Source organism: Lissotriton helveticus, chromosome 7 (assembly GCF_964261635.1).
Source record: "Lissotriton helveticus chromosome 7, aLisHel1.1, whole genome shotgun sequence".
NCBI classification, from domain to species: domain Eukaryota; kingdom Metazoa; phylum Chordata; class Amphibia; order Caudata; family Salamandridae; genus Lissotriton; species Lissotriton helveticus.
In genome coordinates, this window is record NC_136068.1 from 1,783,351,065 (window position 1) to 1,783,374,580 (window position 23,516).

The window sequence follows — 23,516 nt, forward strand, 5'->3', positions numbered from 1 at the left end:
TCAGCCTCTGCGCACCCGCTCCTTCCCCACCCTTACAAACGAAAGCCTCCCAAAACCCCCACCAGAGTTCGATCACTACCCGCCTCACCTATCAGACACACAGACCCAAAAGAACTAGAGATGCAATGTCTGAGAGTGAAGCGGCAGACCTTGGCTCCTCGTACGATAATCCTACCCCTATCACCTCACAATTCAAAATCTAGGTGATCACCAGATTAGGAAGAGACCAGGCCCCTATGAAATCCCCCAGACCTCCGGCCACCTGCACTATCATCCCAATAGCTCCCCGAACGAGGAATTCCAAAACAGAGATGACCCTCACAATTGCATGCTAATAAACTGCAGATCAGCCACCAAACATGCCACTGAGCTAGCAGAATTCATCCTCGACCACGACATTGACTTAGCATTCATCACCGAAACTTGGCTAAATGATTCCTCCCTACCACTCCTGGACACTCTCGTCCCCCCAGGCTTTGCAATCACCAACAAAGATAGAAAAGCCCAAAGAGGAGAAGGCATAGCAATTATCCACAGAGACAATATTTCAGTGATAGAAACAGACTCTTTCAACTACAACTCCTTTGAATGGATCACCGTCAACATCAACACTAGCAACAACAAAACACTAACCTGCCACCTGATCTACCACCCCCAGGTAACTCCTCCACATTCACTGAACACCTGTCTGATCTGATTTCCCACTGCTCCCTCCGAGATGCAAATAACCTAATTCTGGGTGACCTCAGCCTACACTGGAATGAAGAAAACAACCTGCTAATCCAGAACCTGAATGAGCTGTTACACAACAACATCCTTACCCAACTCTGCACGGAGGAAACCAACAACAAAGGAGCAATACTTGATGCCATTATCACCAAACGTGACACAGTCACGAGAAATCACACCCTGCCCGTCGGTGGTCTGATCATCACCTCATCCTCCTCCACCTCACCCAACCGATCACTTTCCAACCCCTCACCAAAGACCACTCCGAATGGACCAGAAACCTGTCTCAGATCAACATGACTGACCTGGAGGAAAGGGTTAACTCCCTCCTCACTACTTCCATGGATGATCTATCCACTACAGAACACACTGCCCATTACAACACTACCTTGACATCCATTCTAGACCAAGTAGCCCGACTGAAAGAAAAAAAAACAGGACCATTTCATCTAGATCCTGGTTAAACATGGACATTAACAACAAACAAAGACAACTTAGTGCTACAGAAAGACTTTGGAGAAGCAACCCCTCCACTAGCCTACTCAAACAACTAAAAGCAGCTCGAATGAAGTTCAAAAAACACATGTGCAGCGAAAAATCCGCCCTGGACAACGGAAAGAACAGACCCAACAAACTGTTTAAAATCATAAAGCAACACACCTCCAAGCCCCCTGAATCCTCTATGCAGGCCTCCAAGGAATTGTGCGAAAACTTTGCCAACTTCTTCGCACAAAGAAAATCCAAGATTGAGCTCTCTCTAGACATCAACACCAACCCAGCCTATAAAAGCCTGCCTCCAGCGACAATTGCAAGCACATGCTTGCACTCCATGAAAACTTGAAAGCCCTTCAACCCCATCCCGGAATCTGAGATCCTCAAGCTTATCTCCACCTCCAAATCCGCCTCCCACGCCCTTGACCCTCTACCCACCCAACTGACCAAAAAACTAAAACTCTCTATAGCCCCGTTCTGGTGCAGGATCATTAACAACTCCCTGAGAACCGGCAGCATACCTGATTGACTCAAAGTCGGCCAAACCACGCCACTACTAAAAAAAACAGGCCTAGACTACAAGGACCTGAATAACTTCAGAACAGTCTCCAATCTCCCCCTCTTATCCAAAATCCTCGAAAAATGTGTCCTCTCACAATTGACTCAACACATGGACAACATCAACCTTCGGGATCTCCCCCAATCGGGGTTTAGAAAAGGATACAGTACGGAGACCCCGATCCTCAACATCACAGACGACATCCATAAATCCTTCAATTCCGACCAATGCTGCCTACTCATTCTCCTGGACCTATCGGTCGATCACCAACTACTCATCAAGGCCCTACAAGAAAGAGTAGGTGCTGAGGAGGTAGTCTTACTCTGGTTCTCCTCCTTCCTACACAACCATTCAAAAAGGATAAAAATCAAAAACTCTTCCTCCGACCTACACCCTGTCAGCAGGGGAGTACCACAAGGTTCAGTGCTCACACCACAACTGTTCAACATATACATGGAACCCCTCACCACCATACTAAAAAATTCTAACATAGCCTTCCACCTTTATGCTGATGGCACCCAGATTTCTCTAGAACTCTCCTCCTTAAATGACATCATCAAACTAAACAACAGTCTAAAAGAAATCCAACACTGGCTGTCTTTAAATCACCTAAAAAGTAATCAAGAAAAAACAGAACTCCTCCTCATCTCCAACAAAGAAGAGAACCCTTAAATTGCAAAATGGCTAAATGCTTTGGACGCCCTCAACGGTAATCTCACTCTGGCAAACTCCATAAAATCACTAGGAATCACCCTCAACCCAAAACTCGACATGGCCAATCCCATTAAAAACTCAGCAGAGAGTGCCTTCCTCAATCTGAAGTTACTCAATAAAATGAAACCATTCATCCCTACAAAAGATCTGAAACAAGCCACCCAATCACTGGTACTATCCAGACTCGACTATGGGAATGCAACCCTCACTGGTACAGCAAAATACCACATAGCTCCCCTAAAAACTACCCTCAACGCAGCAGCCAAAATGGTAACTGGAATTAGTAAATACGATCACATTCCACCAGCACTTAGGGAACTAAAATGGCTCCCAATCGAACAGTGTGCTAGATTCAGAACTGCCTGCCTCATGCACAAAGCACTACACACAGGAAAACCGAAGTATCTGGCTGCCATACTCAAGAGGGCTGGCCAGACCAGAAACCTCAGGATCTCCATCTCCCTATTTCTCATCCCTATGAAAACACGCAAACAAAAAAAACGCTGCAAGGTCCTTCGCCGGAAACGCGCCCAAAATCTGGAACTCTATCCCAGCCGATTTCAGAACTATCTCATACTTCGCAAAATTCAAAAAACACCTTCAAGTCCTCTTCCTCAACTGTTCCCTCCCAAATGGATATCAGCTGCCGTAACGCAAGCACCGACTCCATTACTCTCTGACTTTGTATTTACAACGAACTACCTCAGTTCAACCCAAGACAGGATTACTCTCAGTACCGCCATGCCTAGTGCCAGTATTTGCGGTATAAACACTTCACAAAAGAGTCAGGGGTTCTCTGATTACTGTACTTGGACCGATCGGGTCCATTACTGGAGACATAAGATGGCCGCCGTATTGCAATGGAAGGCGGGCGTTCTAGTTTCCGAGGGCACAGCTTGCCCGAGAGCTAGGTGAAGCGCGAGCGTTTTAATAACGACACATTTCACTGAAGTTTCCCGCCTAGACAGTCCATTGTGAGGAGCGCTCGTTTCATTTAGAGTTTAGAGCAAATTAGTGTAATTATTTTTCCCCTGAAAACATTCTCTATGAGAAGAAGAGAAGATTTACGACCCTACTTGACAATTTAATTCAGCACGAGTGTTTAACCAGAGCTGAGGAATTCGGAGCTGAAGCTGAAGAGAGCCAAGTCTTGTCAGCAGAGAAGAGCAGAATATTCAGAGCTAAGTTAAAAACAAGAAATATAGAACCTGGAAATAATCTGTTGTAAAACTTTGGAACTCAGAACTATGTTAACTTGTAATACACGCTAGAAGGCTTAGGCAGAGATAGAGGCTATTAATAAAAAAAAAGATTACAGAATTCCACCAAGCAAATAAGTACTGTTCGTTCTTACCTGAATGTCATTCGAAATTCTCAACAGAAGCCAAGGCAGAGGCAAGACTTTACTGGAGATTAACCTGTGTTAGAGAGTAAAAGAAAAGTTAGTTTTCAAGGGCAAATGAAGGACTACAGAACTATTACTGAAACCAATGTAAATATGTAAATACTCACCAGAACAGCAGTGGCGTTCTCCAGGATAAACCTAATAAGAGAAGAAAAGAGAGGTTAACAGAAAAGGCGCCAACACAGAAACCCATTTAAAAGAGAGTCTCCTCAGTTAGTGAAGTAAGTGACAATCCTAAACAAAAGATATAATTAACTAGGATTAAAAGATAAGAGAACTAATAATGTTATTTTCTTCCACCAGAAACAACTAACTGATGAGGAATAAAAACATCATTTAAAAAAACCAGAAGAGCAGCTAAGGTCCAGGAAAGCCAGGGTGGGTGAGAGTTACTATAGAGAAATTCAAGTAATAGGGTTTTGAATGTTAGATAGTAATGATACATTAATTTACAGGTTCCATTAACAGAGCAGAGGGTGTTCGCCAACCACTGACGGAAGGAGCCTTTCGGGACCAGTCTCTTCTTTGTTTGTTATTTTATCCAATTTCCCCCTTCCCTTAGGGTAATGACCAGAAGGTTCTTAGTATAGACCTGCTGGCATTGCCTAGAGGGAGTTGGGACCTAGCATCTAGTACACTGGAGAGGGAAGCAATGAACCCAGTATTAGAAGCGGCCAATAGATCTACCACACCGGTGATTCATTCCCTATCCCCAGTCATTCCATTGGCAGCCCCTGAAAGATTTAATGGAGATCCTCAGAAGGCACAAATATTTCTTTCACAATGCTCCCTACACTTTATGTGCTACCCTTCGATCTTCCCTGATGCGCAGTCTAGGGTGGCGTTCATACTCTCATATCTGAGTGGAGACGCTGCTTCATGGTCTATGCCCCTAGTCTCCCGGTATGACCCTTTGTTAAGAAACTTTGAAGAATTCAAACAGGAATTCCTTCGTCTATTTGACCGACGGAGAATATCCCAAGTGGTGGATAATTAACTACTCGACTTGCGGCAAGGGAACCGAGATTTAATAGCTTACTTGGCCCAGTTCAACAAGTTGGTGGTGGAGACTAACTGGCCAGAAAGCAAGAGAGCGGCGGTGTTTTATCGTGGGTTGAGAGATGAACTAAAGGATACCCTGGCCCAAATTCCAAATCGACCCACAGAGATTTCGTCGCTGATAGACTTTGTCTGGAGATAGACTTTCGTCAGGGTGAAAGAAGAGGAGAAAAGAAAAAAGACCTTAGACCAATTACTCCAAGATTTGACAGAGTTCGATCTGAGGGTGTGAGAAGTGTAGAAAACCAACATGGAACAGAACCTATGCAAATTGGAACCATACGAGGAGAAAGATAAAAGAGCTGGAAATTTATGTATGTATTACGGAATTGGGGGACATTTCGTTAGAAATTGTCCAAAGAAGCCCAGAAATATTTACAAGCCGAAGGAAAACTAACGGCACCACCTGTGGGGGGAGTTGAACAGGTGGGTGTGATTCAAGAAATAACTCCAAACGAACATCGAGTAGCAAATACTTTGCAATCTGCAGCTCCACACTTGAACCTGTCTATGGAAGTGAGGTTCGGGGAGACAATTCTGACGGAAGTGTCAGTCATGATAGATTCAGGAGCCACCGGAAACGTTTGTGATTTGAGAATTTGCGGCTAAGGTGGGCATTCAAGCTATCAAGAAGATAAGGAGTGAGCCTGTCCGGGCGGTGGATGGAACCAATCTTTCGTCAGGACCAATCGTGAGCCACACCGAGTTAATACAACTGATCTCCGGAAACGGACATAAGGAAAGAATTCAGTTCAATTTGATTGACGCGCCACAATTTCAATTAATTTTAGGTCTTCCATGGCTTACTGAGCACAACCCAACGATCGATTAGAGCTCCAGAACCATTGTGATGAACTCAAATTATTGCCATGAGAATTGTTTTGGTGCTGCGGAGAAGTCCTGGGAGAGTAATCCGGCCTTGCCTTTGTGTTCTACGGGGCATTCCATGTGCGTAATCGATATTCCGGAAATACCTGAAGAGTATGAAGAGTTCAAAAATGTGTTCAACGAAACTGAGGCTGAGCAACTACCTCCTCATAGAGTATATGACTGCAAAATAGATTTGGAAATTGGTTTAAATTTACCATGCAGTCGTGTTTATGCGCTAACGGAAAAAGAAAATCATCATCTGAAGGAGTACCTGGACAAGTATCTCGCAAATGGATTCATTGGACCTTCTCCAGTCCCCTGTCTCATCTCCGTTATTTTTCGTGCCGAAGAAGGAGGGAGACTTGCGATCATGCATCGACTATAGGGCAATCAACAAGATTACCAAGAAAAAACGGTACCCCATGCCATTGATCTCGGTGCTCTTGGACCAAGTAAAGGGAGCTCGCATCTACACAAAATTGGACTTTAGGGGCACCTATCACCTAGTCGGAATGCGCGAAGGAGACGAGTGGAAGACGGCCTTTCGGACTAGGTTTGGTCTATTTGAATACCGGGTCATGCCTTATGGTCTATGCAATGCCCCAGCTGCTTTTCAGCACTTCATCAACGACATCTTGAAAGAATTTATAGATCAATGCGCTATTGTGTACATAGATGACATCTTAATTTACTCCTCCGATGTGCCAAGACACCATGAGCAAGTAAAAGGGGTGTTGAAGAAGCTACAAGAGAATAGATTGTTTCTAAAATTGGAAAAGTGTGCTTTTGATGTGTCACAAGTGGAGTTTTTAGGTTTTGTCCTTTCGCCTACTGGAATCTTGATGGATCAGAAAAAGGTGGAAGCAGTAACGAACTGGGAATCTCCTACAAGTGTAAAAGAAGTCCAAAGCTTCATTGGATTTGCCAATTTCTATCGGCGATTTATTAGTGAATTTTCTAGGAAGATCCTCCCCCTCACCAAATTGCTGAGAAAAGGAATCATGTTCGAATGGACCAAAGAGGCTGAGGAAGCCTTTCGATCTTTAAAGACAGACTTCACCAATGCACCCGTCCTGTTACATGCTGATCCTAATGAACCTTTTTATGTTGAGACGGATGCATCCGACCAAGCTGTAGGAGGAGTTTTGTCTCAACGACATAAAACCACAGGTCAACTGCATCCGGTCGCTTATCGCTCCAGAAAATTACCCTCGGCTGAGATTAATTACACCATCACTGAGAAGGAGTTGCTGGCTATAAAAGATGCTTTTAAGGAGTGGCGACATTATTTGATGGGGGCTCAAGATCAGGTGACGGTGTTTACAGATCATAGGAATTTAAAATTTCTAAAGATGGCAAGAACCCTTACTCCCAGGCAGTTGAGGTGGTCTCTATACTTTGAAGACTACGATTTGGTAATCACGTATCGTCCTGGAGCTCAGAATGGAAAAGCGGATGCATTGTCCAGGATTGGTACTGAAGCTCAGAAGGTAGTTACGGAAAGCCAACTAATCATTCCAAGTACCAAGATAATAGGAGCCACCACTTCAATCAGTCTGGAAAGAAACATTGCAGAAGTCAAGAGCCCGGAAGCTATGCAGAATTGGGCAAAAGAAGATTCGGATAGAAAGATCATCCAACAGTTGCCCTACTAAGATGCCTTGTATGTACCCACCACTGAGATGCAACAACAAATTATGCAGGAATGTCATGATGATAAATTGGCTGGCGATAAGGGAGAGGCCAAGACTGAAGAGTTGATAAAAAGACATTATTGGTGGTCGAAGATGACTTCCGATATTGAGAGATATGTTAAGTCCTGTGGGATCTGCGCTCAGGGAAAATCGGAAATGTTGGCCCCAAAGGGTCTTCTGCAACCATTGCCCACTCCACCTTACCCATGGCACACAGTCACATTAGACCTCATTACTGACTTACCCATTAGTCAGGGTTATGATACCATCCTAGTAGTGGTAGATGCTTTTTCCAAGATGGCTCATTTTACCGCATTACAGCTAGCAGCTAGCAGCTCATTTCAGTTCCCAGATAGTTAAGATACATGAAATACCCAAAATAGTAATCTCGGACAGAGGTTCCCAATTTGTGTCTCATTTCTGGAAAGCCTTTATGGAAGGATTAGGAACTGAGGTCAGATTCTCCACTAGTTATCATCCGGAGACAGATGGTCAGACCGAGAGGGTGAATCAAGAATTAGAGCAGTACCTGAGGTTATTTCTTTTGAAGGAGGAGGGAAATTGGTCGGACTATTTGTGGACGGCGGAGTTTGCCCATAATAATGCAAAGAACAGTTCGACAGGTTACTCCCCCTTCTATCTAAATTACGGCAGGCACCCAAATGCAACTATACGACAAACTGATATCACAGTTCCTGCGGTAAAAGAAGTAGTTTCACATTTGCATCAAACACAGCTGAGGGCAGTAGACAACCTTACCAAGGCTAAAGAAAAGTATAATGGTTATGCAGACAGAAGGAGATGAGAAGGTCCAACCCTGGGTATAGGGGATCAAGTTTGGTTGAGTACTAGAAACTTAAGGTTAAAAGGGAATCGGAAGTTTCAGCCCCGATTTATTGGACCTTATCCTATCAAAGAAAAAATCAATCAGGTCACTTATCGAGTGGAATTACCACCTAGATTTAAAATTCACCCAGTTTTTCACGTCTCCTTGTTAAAGAAAGCTTCGGCAGGTCTAAAACCAAATCACCTCCAAAACCAATTCAATTAGAGACAGGAACTGAGTTTGAGGTAAAATAAATTTTGACTCTAAAAGGTCTAGAGGTAGGCTGTACTACTGCATAGATTGGAAGGGCTATGGTCCTGAGGAGCGGTCTTGGGAACTGGAAGAGAATGTTCATGCTCCTAGGTTGATCAAGTCTTTTCATCAACGGTTCCCCACAAAACCGAGAGGGAAAGAAGCTGCCTTGTTGGGGGGTACTGTCAGAACCGCCATGCCTAATGCCAGTATTTGCGGTATAAACACTTCACAAAAGAGTCAGGGGTTCTCTGATTACTGTACTTGGACCGATCGGGTCCATTACTGGAGACATAAGATGACTGCCGTATTGGAATTGAAGGCGGGCGTTCTAGTCTCCGAGGGCACAGCTTGCCTGAGAGCTAAGTGAAGCGCGAGCGTTTTAATAACCACGCACTTCACTGAAGTTTCCCGCCTAGACAGTCCATTGTGAGGAGCGCTCGTTTCATTTAGAGTTTAGAGCAAATTAGTGTAATTATTTTTCCCCCGAAAACATTCTCTATGAGAAGAAGAGAAGATTTATGACCCTACTTGACAATTTAATTCAGCACGAGTGTTTAACCAGAGCTGAGGAATTCGGAGCTGAAGCGGAAGAGAGCCAAGTCTTGTCAGCAGAATATTCGGAGCTAAGTTAAAAACAAGAAATATAGAACCTGGAAATAATCTGTTGTAAAACTTTGGAACTCAGAACTATGTTAACTTGTAATACACGCCAGAAGGCTTAGGGAGAGATAGAAGCTATTAATAAAAAAAAAGATTACAGAATTCCGCCAAGCAAATAAGTACTGTTCGTTCTTACCTGAATGTCATTCGAAATTCTCAACAGAAGCCAAGGCAGAGGCAAGACTTTACTGGAGATTAACCTGTGTTAGAGAGTAAAAGAAAAGTTAGTTTTCAAGGGCAAATGAAGGACTACAGAACTATTACTGAAACCAATGTAAATATGTAAATACTCACGAGAGCAGCAGTGGCGTTCTCCAGGATAAACCTAATAAGAGAAGAAAAGAGAGGTTAACAGAAAAGGCGCCAACACAGAAACCCATTTAAAAGAGAGTCTCCTCAGTTAGTGAAGTAAGTGACAATCCTAAACAAAAGATATAATTAACTAGGATTAAAAGATAAGAGAACTAATAATGTTATTTTCTTCCACCAGAAACAACTAACTGATGAGGAATAAAAACATCATTTAAAAAACCAGAAGAGCAGCTAAGGTCCAGGAAAGCCAGGGTGGGTGAGAGTTACAATAGAGAAATTCAAGTAAAAGTGTTTTGAATGTTAGATAGTAATGATACATTCATTTACAGGTTCCATTAACAGAGCAGAGGGTGTTTTCGCCAACCACTGACGGAAGGAGCCTTTCGGGACCAGTCTCTTCTTTGTTTGTTATTTTATCCAATTTCCCCCTTCCCTTAGGGTAATGACCAGAAGGTTCTGAGTATAGACCTGCTGGCATTGCCTAGAGGGAGTTGGGACCTAGCATCTCTGTTCCTGTGCAAGAACCGGTAAGAAATTAAGGCGTAAAAACTTGAGCTCTGACAGAGTGAAGTGCCCAAGTTGTTTTCGCACCCGAACAGAGATGGCGGAAGGAATGGATATACAATCCCTTGGGACAATACTAGATGCAATACAAAAAGAGCTGGGAGCGGTCAGAGAAGAAAATCAAAGTCTTAGACTAGAGTTAGTCAGTGCAAGAAAGGAAACTGCAGAATTAGCTTTAAGACTTAGGCCATCTAGTACACTGGAGAGGGAAGCAATGAACCCAGTTTTGGAAGCGGCCAATAGATCTACCACACAGGTGATTCATTCCCTATCCCCAGTCATTCCATTGGCAGCCCCTGAAAGATTTAATGGAGATCCTCAGAAGGTGCAAATATTTCTTTCATAATGCTCCCTACACTTTATGTGCCGCCCTTCGATCTTCCCTGATGCGCAGTCTAGGGTGGCATTCATACTCTCATATCTGAGTGGAGACGCCGCTTCATGGTCTATGCCCCTAGTCTCCTGGGATGACCCTTTGTTAAGAAACTTTGAAGAATTCAAACAGGAATTCCTTCGAATATTTGACCGACGGAGAATATCCCAAGTGGTGGATAATGAACTACTCGACTTGCGGCAAGGGAACCGAGATTTAATAGCTTACTTGGCCCAGTTCAACAAGTTGGTGGTGGAGACTAACTGGCCAGAAAGCAAGAGAGCGGCGGTGTTTTATCGTGGGTTGAGAGATGAACTAAAGGATACCCTGGCCCAAATTCCAAATCGACCCACGGAGATTTCGGCGCTGATAGATTTGGTCTGGAGATAGACTTTCGTCAGGGTGAAAGAAGAGGAGAAAAGAAAAAAGACCTTAGACCAATTACTCCAAGATTTGACAGAGTTCGATCTGAGGGTGTGAGAAGTGTAGAAAACCAACATGGAACAGAACCTATGCAAATTGGAACCATACGAGGAGAAAGATAAAAGGAGAGCTGGAAATGTATGTATGTATTACGGAATTGGGGGACATTTCGTTAGAAATTGTCCAAAGAAGCCCAGAAATATTTACAAGCCGAAGGAAAACTAACGGCACCACCTGTGGGGGGAGTTGAACAGGTGGGTGCGATTCAAGAAATAACTCCAAACGAACATCGAGTAGCAAATACTTTGCAATCTGCAGCTCCACACTTGAACCTGTCTTTGGAAGTGAGGTTCGGGGAGACAATTCTGACGGAAGTGTCAGTCATGATAGATTCAGGAGCCACCGGAAACGTTTGTGATTTGAGATTTGCGGCTAAGGTGGGCATTCAAGCTATCAAGAAGATAAGGAGTGAGCCCGTCCAGGCGGTGGATGGAACCAATCTTTCGTCAGGACCAATCGTGAGCCACACCGAGTTAATACAACAGATCTCCGGAGACGGACATAAGGAAAGAATTCAGTTCAATTTGATTGACGCGCCACAATTTCAATTAATTTTAGGTCTTCCATGGCTTACTGAGCACAACCCAACGATCGATTAGAGCTCCAGAACCATTGTGATGAACTCAAATTATTGCCATGAGAATTGTTTTGGTGCTGCGGAGAAGTCCTGGGAGAGTAATCCGGCCTTGCCTTTGTGTTCTACGGGGCATTCCATGTGCGTAATCCATATTCCGGAAATTCCTGAAGAGTATGAAGAGTTCAAAAATGTGTTCAACGAAACTGAGGCTGAGCAACTACCTCCTCATAGAGTATATGACTGCAAAATAGATTTGGAAATTGGTTTAAATTTACCATGCAGTCGTGTTTATGCGCTAACGGAAAAAGAAAATCATCATCTGAAGGAGTACCTGGACAAGTATCTCGCAAATAGATTAATTCGACCTTCTCCAGTCCCCTGTCTCATCTCCGTTATTTTTCGTGCCGAAGAAGGAGGGAGACTTGCGATCGTGCATCGACTATAGGGCAATCAACAAGATTACCAAGAAAAAATGGTACCCCCTGCCATTGATCTCGGTGCTCTTGGACCAAGTAAAGGGAGCTCGCATCTACACAAAATTGGACTTTAGGGGCACCTATCACCTAGTCGGAATGCGCAAAGGAGACGAGTGGAAGACGGCCTTTCGGACTAGGTTTGGCCTATTTGAATACCAGGTCATGCCTTATGGTCTATTCAATGCCCCAGCTGCTTTTCAGCACTTCATCAACGACATCTTGAAAGAATTTATAGATCAATGCGCTATTGGGTACATGGATGACATCTTAATTTACTCCTCCGATGTGGCAAGACACAATGAGCAAGTAAAAGGGGTGTTGAAGAAGCTACAAGAGAATAGGTTGTTTCTAAAACTCGAAAAGTGTGCTTTTGATGTGTCACAAGTGGAGTTTTTAGGTTTTGTCCTTTCGCCTACTGGAATCTTGATGGATCAGAAAAAGGTGGAAGCAGTAACGAACTGGGAATCTCCTACAAGTGTAAAAGAAGTCCAAAGCTTCATTGGATTTGCCAATTTCTATCGGCGATTTATTAGTGAATTTTCTAGGAAGATCCTCCCCCTCACCAAATTGCTGAGAAAAGGAATCATGTTCGAATGGACCAAAGAGGCTGAGGAAGCCTTTCGATCTTTAAAGACAGACTTCACCACTGCACCCGTCCTGTTACATGCTGATCCTAATGAACCTTTTTATGTTGAGACGGATGCATCCGACCAAGCTGTAGGAGGAGTTTTGTCTCAACGACATAAAACCACAGGTCAACTGCATCCGGTCGCTTATCGCTCCAGAAAATTACCCTCGGCTGAGATTAATTACACCATCACTGAGAAGGAGTTGCTGGCTATAAAAGATGCTTTTAAGGAGTGGCGACATTATTTGATGGGGGCTCAAGATCAGGTGACGGTGTTTACAGATCATAGGAATTTAAAATTTCTAAAGATGGCAAGAACCCTTACTCCCAGGCAGTTAAGGTGGTCTCTATACTTTGAAGACTACGATTTGGTAATCACGTATCGTCCTGGAGCTCAGAATGGAAAAGCGGATGCATTGTCCAGGATTGGTACTGAAGCTCAGAAGGTAGTTACGGAAAGCCAACTAATCATTCCAAGTACCAAGATAATAGGAGTCACCACTTCAATCAGTCTGGAAAGAAACATTGCAGAAGTCATGAGCCCGGAAGCTATGCAGAATTGGGCAAAAGAAGATTCGGATAGAAAGATCATCCAACAGTTGCCCTACTAAGATGCCTTGTATGTACCCACCACTGAGATGCAACAACAAATTATGCAGGAATGTCATGATGATAAATTGGCTGGCCATAAGGGAGAGGCCAAGACTGAAGAGTTGATAAAAAGACATTATTGGTGGCCGAAGATGACTTCCGATATTGAGAGATATGTTAAGTCCTGTCGGATCTGCGCTCAGGGAAAATCGGAAATGTTGGCCCCAAAGGGTTTTCTGCAACCATTGCCCACTCCACCTTACCCATGGCACACAGTCACATTAGACCTCATTATTGACTTACCCATTAGTCAGGGTTATGATACCATCCTAGTAGTGGTAGATGCTTTTTCCAAGATGGCTCATTTTACCGCATTACAGCTAGCAGCTAGCAGCTCATTTCAGTTCCCAGATAGTTAAGATACATGGAATACCCAAAATAGTAATCTCGGACAGAGGTTCCCAATGTGTGTCTCATTTTTGGAAAGCCTTTATGGAAGGATTAGGAACTGAGGTCAGATTCTCCACTAGTTATCATCCGGAGACAGATGGTCAGACCGAGAGGGTGAATCAAGAATTAGAGCAGTACCTGAGGTTATTTCTTTTGAAGGAGGAGGGAAATTGGTTGGACTATTTGTGGACGGCGGAGTTTGCCCATAATAATGCGAAGAACAGTTCGACAGGTTACTCCCCCTTCTATCTAAATTACGGCAGGCACCCAAATGCAACTATACGACAAACTGATATCACAGTTCCTGCGGTAAAAGAAGTAGTTTCACATTTGCATCAAACACAGCGGAGGGCAGTAGACAACCTTACCAAGGCTAAAGAAAAGTATAGGGGTTATGCAGAGAGAAGGAGACGAGAAGGTCCAACCCTGGGTATAGGGGATCAAGTTTGGTTGAGTACTAGAAACTTAAGGTTAAAAGGGAATCCCAAGTTTCAGCCCCGATTTATTGGACCTTATCCTATCAAAGAAAAAATCAATCAGGTCACTTATCGAGTGGAATTACCACCTAGATTTAAAATGTACCCAGTTTTTCACGTCTCCTTGTTAAAGAAAGCTTCGGCAGGTCTAAGAACCAAATCACCTCCAAAACCAATTCAATTAGATACAGGAACTGAGTTTGAGGAAAAATAAATTTTGGACTCTAAAAGGTCTAGAGGTAGGCTGTACTACTTCATAGATTGGAAGGGCTATGGTCCTGAGGAGCGGTCTTGGGAACTGGAAGAGAATGTTCATGCTCCTAGGTTGATCAAGTCTTTTCATCAACAATTCCCCACAAAACCGAGAGGGAAAGAAGCTGCCTTGTTGGGGGGTACTGTCAGAACCGCCATGCCTAATGCCAGTATTTGCGGTATAAACACTTCACAAAAGAGTCAGGGGTTCTCTGATTACTGTACTTGGACCGATCGGGTCCATTACTGGAGACATAAGATGGCCGCCGTATTGGAATTGAAGGGGGGCGTTCTAGTCTCCGAGGGCACAGCTTGCCTGAGAGCTAGGTGAAGCGCGAGCGTTTTAATAACGACGCACTTCACTGAAGTTTCCCACCTAGACAGTCCATTGTGAGGAGCGCTCGTTTCATTTAGAGTTTAGAGCAAATTAGTGTAATTATTTTTCCCCTGAAAACATTCTCTATGAGAAGAAGAGAAGATTTACGACCCTACTTGACAATTTAATTCAGCACGAGTGTTTAACCAGAGCTGAGGAATTCGGAGCTGAAGCTGAAGAGAGCCAAGTCTTGTCAGCAGAGAAGAGCAGAATATTCAGAGCTAAGTTAAAAACAAGAAATATAGAACCTGGAAATAATCTGTTGTAAAACTTTGGAACTCAGAACTATGTTAACTTGTAATGCACGCTAGAAGGCTTAGGGAGAGATAGAGGCTATTAATAAAAAAAAAGATTACAGAATTCCACCAAGCAAATAAGTACTGTTCGTTCTTACCTGAATGTCATTCGAAATTCTCAACAGAAGCCAAGGCAGAGGCAAGACTTTACTGGAGATTAACCTGTGTTAGAGAGTAAAAGAAAAGTTAGTTTTCAAGGGCAAATGAAGGACTACAGAACTATTACTGAAACCAATGTAAATATGTAAATACTCACTTCTCCAGGATAAACCTAATAGGAGAAAAAAAGAGAAGTTAACAGAAAAGGCGCCAACACAGGAACCCATTTAAAAGAGAGTCTCCTCAGTTAGTGAAGTAAGTGACAATCCTAAACAAAAGATATAATTAACTAGGATTAAAAGATAAGAGAACTAATAATGTTATTTTCTTCCACCAGTAACAACTAACTGATGAGGAATAAAAACATCATTTAAAAAACCAGAAGAGCAGCTAAGGTCCAGAAAGCCAGGGTGGGTGAGAGTTACAATAGAGAAATTTAAGTAATAGGGTTTTGAATGTTAGATAGTAATGATGCATTAATTTACAGGTTCCATTAACAGAGCAGAGGGTGTTCACCAACCACTGACGGAAGGAGCCTTTCTGGACCAGTCTCTACTTTGTTTATTATTTTATCCAATTTCCCCCTTCCCTTAGGGTAATGACCAGAAGGTTCTGAGTATAGACCTGCTGGCATTGCCTAGAGGGAGTTGGGACCTAGCATCTCTGTTCCTGTGCAAGAACCGGTAAGAAATTAAGGCGTAAAAACTTGAGCTCTGACAATTACTGACACAATATCTACAAAAAAATATTGACCTACACAAAAATCGACGTTGGAATATCGGAAGCAAGAATATCGACAGCCTATCTACAACATGGTAAGGGCAAAAATATCGAAAAAATATATCAAAGTTAAAAATATCATAATTAAAAATATCTTTTTTTTTAATTAAAAAAAGTGTAAAATAATGTAAATAATAATTATAAACCAAATAAACACAGTTAAAAATATTTAATAATGTTTAACATTTATAAATAATACATATACAATAATATAACATTATTTAAACATATACATAAAAAATATAATATATACTTACCTAATAATACGTTTTAATAATTATTTTAATAAATTATTTTAAAGTATTATAAATTACAAATACAACTACACACATCAAAAAATAGCATAAATAAAAATTAAATATGTATATATAATACATTTAATACATTTAAAAAATTAAATATACTTTCAATATTTTTAAAATTAATAATATACTACATTATCAAAAATAATAATAAAAATATTAAATAGATAAATAAATGAAATTACTATTCAAAGTCTTCAGAAAATGCAACAGTGGGGAAAGCGTTGGATAGCGTAGGGGTACAAATTACTATTCCAACTCCAGAGGGTGCTACAGTAGGGAAAGCGTTGGATAGCGTAGCAGTAAAAATTACTACTCCAACTCCAGGGGGCAAGTAGGGAAAGCTTTGGATAGCGTAGAGGTAAAAATTACTATTCCAACTCCAGAGGGGGCAACAGTAGGGAAAGCGTTGGATAGCGTAGGGGTAAAAATTACTATTCCAACTCCAGAGGTGGCAACAGTAGGGAAAAAGTTGGATAGTGTAGGGGTAAAAATTATTATTCCAACTTCAGAGGGCGCTACAGTAGGGAAAGCGTTGGATAGTGTAGGGGTAAAAAATACTATTCCAACTACAGAGGGTGCAACCGTAGGGAAAGCATTGGATAGCGTAGGGGTAAAAATTCATATTCCAACTCCAGAGGGCGCTACAGTAGGGAAAGCGTTGGATAGCGTAGGGGTAAAAATTAGTATTCCAACTCCAAAGGGTGCTACAGTAGGGAAAACATTGGATAGCGTAGGGGTAAAAACTTAATATTCCAACTCCAGAGGGCGCTACAGTAGAGAAACCGTTGGATAGCGTAGGGGTCAAAATTACTATTCCAACTCCAAAAGGTGCTACAGTAATAAAAGCGTTGGATATGGTAGGGGTTAGAATTACTATTCCAACTCCACAGACTGCAACATTAGGAAAAGCGTTGGCTAGTGTCGGGGTAAAAATTACTATTCCAACTCCGGAGAGTGAAACAGTAGGGAAAACATTGGATAGCGTAGAATTTAAATATAACATATTTATAAACAACATTTGTATTTAAAATAATAAATAATTTAATTTTTTAATAACTCTACATCTTTTACAAATACCCATTAATAATTCCTAAAAACATAATTACAATTGAATAATTAATTAACAATACATTATCAATAAATTAACAATAAATACCAATAAATATTAATTAATAAATATTAGTCACAAAATAATAAATATTGAACAATAAAAAAAGTTTCTATACAAAAAAATGTAATTATGTAAAATTAATTCACAATTAAAAAATATTAAAAAATAAAATTATTTTTTATACCAAATAATACTTTTTTATGAAACATGGATTACCAATTTATTAAAAATATTTTCCAATTAATAAAACAATAATTACCAATTAAAACATTAATTACCAATTACCAAAATTAATTACCCCAACGAATTAATTACCAATTAAAATAATAATCTGCCAATTAAAAAAATGAATTACCAATAAAAATAAATATTTACCAATTAAAAAAATGAATTACCAATTAAAGCAATGATTTACCAATTAAAAAACATTAATCACCAATTCAAAATATTAATGATCAAATAACATAATTAATTACCAATTAATTAATTAAAAATAAAATATTTACCCATTCCAATAAAAAAAAAAATGTGTTATTATAATTAAATTACTTCCCACCCAATTCCCCTATAAACCCACAACCCGCTACAGAAATAAACACAAACATTAATTAAAATTAATTTATAATTCCTAAAAATTAATAATCAATTTAGTATATTTAAATTACTTCCCACCCTATTCCCCTATAAACCCACAACCCGCTTCGGTACTAAAACATAAAATGTACTTAAAAATAACATTATTAATATATAAAAATAATACACATATCATTTAAAACAAGTAAAGTACTTTACAAAAAAAATATTACACATACTTAATAAAATACATAACAATAATACAAATAGTACAAATTAGTAACTTCAATATTACTTACATCGATATAAAAAAAATCAGTATTACTTACCGTGGGGTCGATATTCTGTCCAACGATATTCTTCAGACCTCGTAGTTTTGCCTTGGCGGCAATGAACGAGTGACGTTGTTGTTGCACGATCTTGGTGTAATCCGGAAAGATCATTATCTTCTGGTTTTCAAATAAAAGAGAGTCTTTGGTCCTCGCCTCCCGTAGGATAGTGTCCCTGTCGTGGAAATTCAGAATCCTAGCAATCACCAGCCTGGGCCGCTCCCCCGCCGGCGGCTTCTGCGTCAGGGCTCTATGTGCGCGCTCAATCACAAAGCATCGTGACAGAACGTCTGGGGGAAGCCAGGACTCCAACCATTGGGACAAGAACAGTTCCATGTTTCCCTTCTCGCAGCCTTCCGGAAATCCCACGAAGCGAAGGTTGTTTCTGCGCGCCCGCCCTTCCGCATCTTCCACGCGGAGCGCAAGGCCTCTCTGGACATTTTCCATTGCCGCCTATTCCGCTTCAAGGTCCCAACGTCGTCCTCCACCACCGATATCCTGGATTCCGCCTCAGTAATACGCACCACAGCGTTCCGCAGGTCCTGACGCAATAGGGTCACATCCGCGCCGACTGCCCCAATCTTGGCGTCCAGCATGTCTCTGGACTGGGTAATCGCCGCCATAAGTGCTGCATTGTCGGGGCCCGGTCCGTGGCCTCCGCCCGAGGCACCAGGCACCCCACTTGGCCCGTAAACTTATCCAGGGTTCCCTGCTTGGCGGACCCGCTGCCACCCCCGCCTCTGGTCATGGTCGCAGTACACCTGGGTCCAACTGATTTCGGAGTATCTGTAGATAGTCTCGGTGCCGACCCCCCGCACCTCTAAATGTAAGCAAGAGTACACCACACGAGGAACTCCAGGCACCCAAGTCCTCCACGCTATCGTCGTCTGCTGCCAGGGGGGGGCATCGGGTTCCACGAGGCTGCCCCCAAGACCCCAAGATTATGGTGCACCACGGCGTTCCAGCCGGGCCCAGTCTCCGCTCTGTGATGGCCCCACTCCAAACCCTAGCCACAAAGGGGGGGCCCCGTGGACCCACACCAGGCCACGCAGCGATCCACCACTAGCACCCAGCAGAGGAGCCCCACTGGCCAACTGTCTCGGGCACTCACCGGAGTTATTTGGTCTGGCCGCTGGTGTTCCTCGTTGCCACACAGAGTCACCGACTAATATGCTGTCTCACCAGGCGCCGCCACCGGGTCCACTCAGGATCGATCCCCACACTCGTCTGAGGCAAGGGAGCACACCAGACTCCTGGGCAGGCGCTCGCCCCGGGGGGCACCGTGTCCCCAGCCGCTCCAGTCGACTCCTCAGCCACCGCAATGCTCCTGCCCTCGCGGCTGGGAGTCTTGAAACTCGAGGTCCCGGTCTCTCGGCCCGATGTAGGCCGCAGTGCCCTCCAGCCTTTCCCTCAGCTCAGGTCGGTGCTCCCACCACTGCGGGCAGGTCCGTGGATATGCCCACTGTTCCGCCTCCAAGGGGGGGCCGCAGGCCCTGGAGAAATGTTGGCCCAGCCAGCCGGCGCGGAGACCCTCCGACCGGGAGGCGTCAAAATCGAGGTCCCGGCTCCCCCTCAGGGACTAGGCCGCAAACTGCCGCTGCTGCTATCGTGACTGCAAAGAATCCGGGAGCACCGAAAAGTGCACCGGACAACACCTCCTGCCCTCCGCCATGATCACCGCAGGTGTGGGCTACGAAGCAGGTTCAGGAGCCAGGATAAATTGCCGGATAACGGTCGGGCCGGTGGGAGCTCTAGCAAGCTGCGTCCACCATCGTTGCCCGCTAAGCCACGCCCCCTCAACGATATTCTTGACCTCGATATTATGTGCCTTCGATATTTCCAACACGATATTTTTGTAGGTCGATATTTCAAACTCAATATTTTGACTGTGCACCCCCAAGACAATGTGCAATCATCGAGGTTACCGCAGGACTCACATACTACCTCAACATTGCACGGAGTTCTTGGACTTTCCGTACCTCTGTGCTTAACACTGCTCAATTTGTGTTTCTCTTGCGAAAAATTGTTGTAAAGCGCCGCAATACCCCCGGGTCGAGCCAGCGCTATATAAAACTCCTTAAATAAAAATAAAATAAATAAAGATGCTCTTCCTAATATGTTTTATTGCCTGGTAAGCCAAAGTGGATCCCCCCAAGATTTGCGTCATACTATGAACTAAAAAAGATTAAAAGTTGTTGAGCCCCATATGTACAATGGTTTAGTACATGATAGTATGAACAACCACAGCAGCTATGATATTACAACACATTCATAAAACAGTATTCTTTGATATCCATGTATCAAGTGATTATCCCTCTAAATGCACCTGCTGTCTGTTCACTAAAGTATACATCACTGGTATCCTTATATCTCATTGTACTGGCTGCTTGGCTGTTGGGCACCAATGTATTGTTAATCAAGCACATGTTGCCCTAATTCCACTAATATACTTGCTGCATATCTGAGAAAGTGTAAGAGGAACCTGATGTTTTTTATTTGTTTCAACTTTTGGTTTCATGATTTATTGCCCAATTCAGTCCTCAGAAAGCTTATTAGATCAATCCAAACAACAAGCAAAACATGTGTCGGCTTAAAGGTTTGAGGAATGTAGAATGCAGTACAATGAACAAGTAACACGCACATAATATAATATTGAAGTGACTTATGGCAGTAAAAGTGTTCATTCTAGAAATGTGTTATTTTTGCTCTGTGCAATTTACCCATCTGGGTTTGAGGTTCCCACCAAGTGCAGTCAATACCACATTATGGGGCACGTACATCAAAGTATGCATTTCTGAGTTCTAATTTGTGAATGTTATGAAATCGCAATTTAGGAATCGCAAATGCTTATGCATGAAGGAATCGCAAGAAAATGTGCGATTCCTACACATTCCTCATTTGCAACTAGCAAATTGCCAAACGCAAATAAGGAATTGCTTCCCATTCATTCCTATGGGCCAAGCGGCCCACAGGAATCAATGGGAATTGCATATGCAATTTTCGAGTACAAAATAGGTACTCGCAAATTGCGCATGCAATTTCAAGGGTGCAAGTGTCCCAAAAGGAAAGGACACTTTGATGTACCCCTAAAATTGCAATTTAAAGACCTGTTGCACACGCATGCCCAAAGGGCATGCATGTGTGCAACATAGAACTGTGTGTGTGAGTGCAACATAGAACTTTGAAAAATGCACTTTTGTGCATTTTTCAAAGTTCACACAAATTACCATTTTTTTATTGTTGCATTGCATTTAGGGAATCCAATTTGCAATTCCCTAAATGCAATTGCAATTTAAGTAATCACAAATTTAGCAATTACTTAAATAGCGATTATTGCATTTGGGAGGATGCAAAAAGTGCGGTCCCTAAGGGGCAGATTCTGCGATTCTGCCCCTTTGCCACTGCAATTTACAATGATGCATGTGCCGCTATGTTCTCTTATTACATTCGTAGTATCATAACTGAACAGAAATAAGGACATTGTTTGGTGCCTCTGTGTAGAAAAAAGACTCAGTTCTATCATCAAACATGCAAGTTATGTGATGTACAGCTTTTCATACTCACTGTCCCACCCAGACAAACAATGCATATTATGCAGAGTTCTACAATTTTACCAATTTACAAGTACACTAGAGGATGGGAAACTGAAGTGTGCTGTCTTTGTGTTTCAGATGGGACGGTGATAATGTACAGCCTGAAAGGGTGTGCTACCAAAGATACCTGTGATACCGGAATTTTCAGCAAAATGTTACCTGAAGGATATCGTGTTAAATTAAATTGTTTTTCTCCCAATAAAGTTTGAAATGACCCTAGAGGTCTACAATCCCTCCTTGTTAATCATTGTTAGCATCATCAATAATTTACTGTGGCCACTTGACTCAAACCATCTGATGATGAGAGTTGGGTTTTACAAACATGACCAAAATTTGAACTAACTACATCTCCTTACCACCATCCTGACTACAAATATTTCACCCAAGGTGAGGCACACTATAAAACACCATGCTGCGTGTCGGCCAATCCCACCTCCATTGATCCAGCTTTGCCTTTAGGTTGGGTTACACCTGTAGGGGTGCACAGACATAATATCGACTCCACAATATCGAATGGACAAAATATCGAGTTTTAAATATCGTTTGGAGAAAATATCGACAGGACAGAATATCGACAGCCAAAATATCGTTTTTAAGGTAAGTGAAGTAATATCGACTGTAAATAATATCGAAAGTAAAAAATATCTTTTTTTATATAATATGTAATTATTTATAGTGTTTTTATGTTATAATATGTGTGAAAAGTGTCATTTTATGTTATAATTATTTTTAATTAATGATTTTTTTAAAATTATTGTGTAATTTTATTCTGTAGCGGGTTGTGGGTTTATAGGGGAATAGGGTGGGAAGTAATTTAATTATAATTAATTAAATATGTAAATGTATTAATTGGTAGTAATAATTAATTAATTGGTAATTAAATATTATATGTTAATTATTTAAAATTTAATTGGTAATTAATTTAATTTAATTGATTAATTGCTAATTATATAAATTAAAATAATGTATTTCCTGTAGCGGGTTGTGGGTTTATAGGGGAATAGGGTGGGAAGTAATTTAATTATTATTTATTAAATATGTAAATGTATTAATTGGTAGTAATATTTAATTAATTGGTAAATAAATAATATTAGTTAATTAATTAAAATGTAATTGGTAATTAATTTAATTTAATTGATTAATTGCTAATTATGTTAAATTAAAGGGGTATTTTTAGGGTTCAGGGTCAGTTTTTAGTTTTTGGGTAAAGGGGTACTTTTAGGGTTCAGGGTCAGTTTTTAATTTTTGGGTAAAGGGGTATTTTTAGGGTTCAGGGTCAGTTTTTAGTTTTTGGGTAAAGGGGTATTTTAAGGGTTCAGGGTCAGTTTTTAGTTTTTGGGTAAAGGGGTATTTTTAGGGTTCGGGGTCAGTTTTTAGTTTTTGGGTAAAGGGGTATTTTTAGGGTTCAGGGTCAGTTTTTAGTTTTTGGGTAAAGGGGTATTTTAAGGGTTCAGGGTCAGTTTTTAGTTTTTGGGTAAAGGGGTATTTTTAGGGTTCAGGGTCAGTTTTTAGTTTTTGGGTAAAGGGGTATTTTAAGGGTTCAGGGTCAGTTTTTAGTTTTTGGGTAAAGGGGTATTTTTAGGGTTCAGGGTCAGTTTTTAGTTTTTGG

General features: G+C 41.8%; 1 protein-coding gene across 1 annotated transcript in view; it reads left to right on the forward strand.

The window, feature by feature from the left end:
- The window catches only part of LOC144767713 (protein RoBo-1-like), a 171,988-nt gene extending 149,849 nt beyond the window's left edge, over positions 1-22,139 (forward strand). Inside the window, exon 4 of the mRNA XM_078651103.1 lies at positions 21,986-22,139. Within this exon, the coding sequence (XP_078507229.1) occupies positions 21,986-22,116 (131 nt within the window). The 3' untranslated portion in view covers positions 22,117-22,139. The remainder of the gene's footprint in view (positions 1-21,985) is intronic.
- Positions 22,140-23,516: the final 1,377 nt, after the last annotated feature.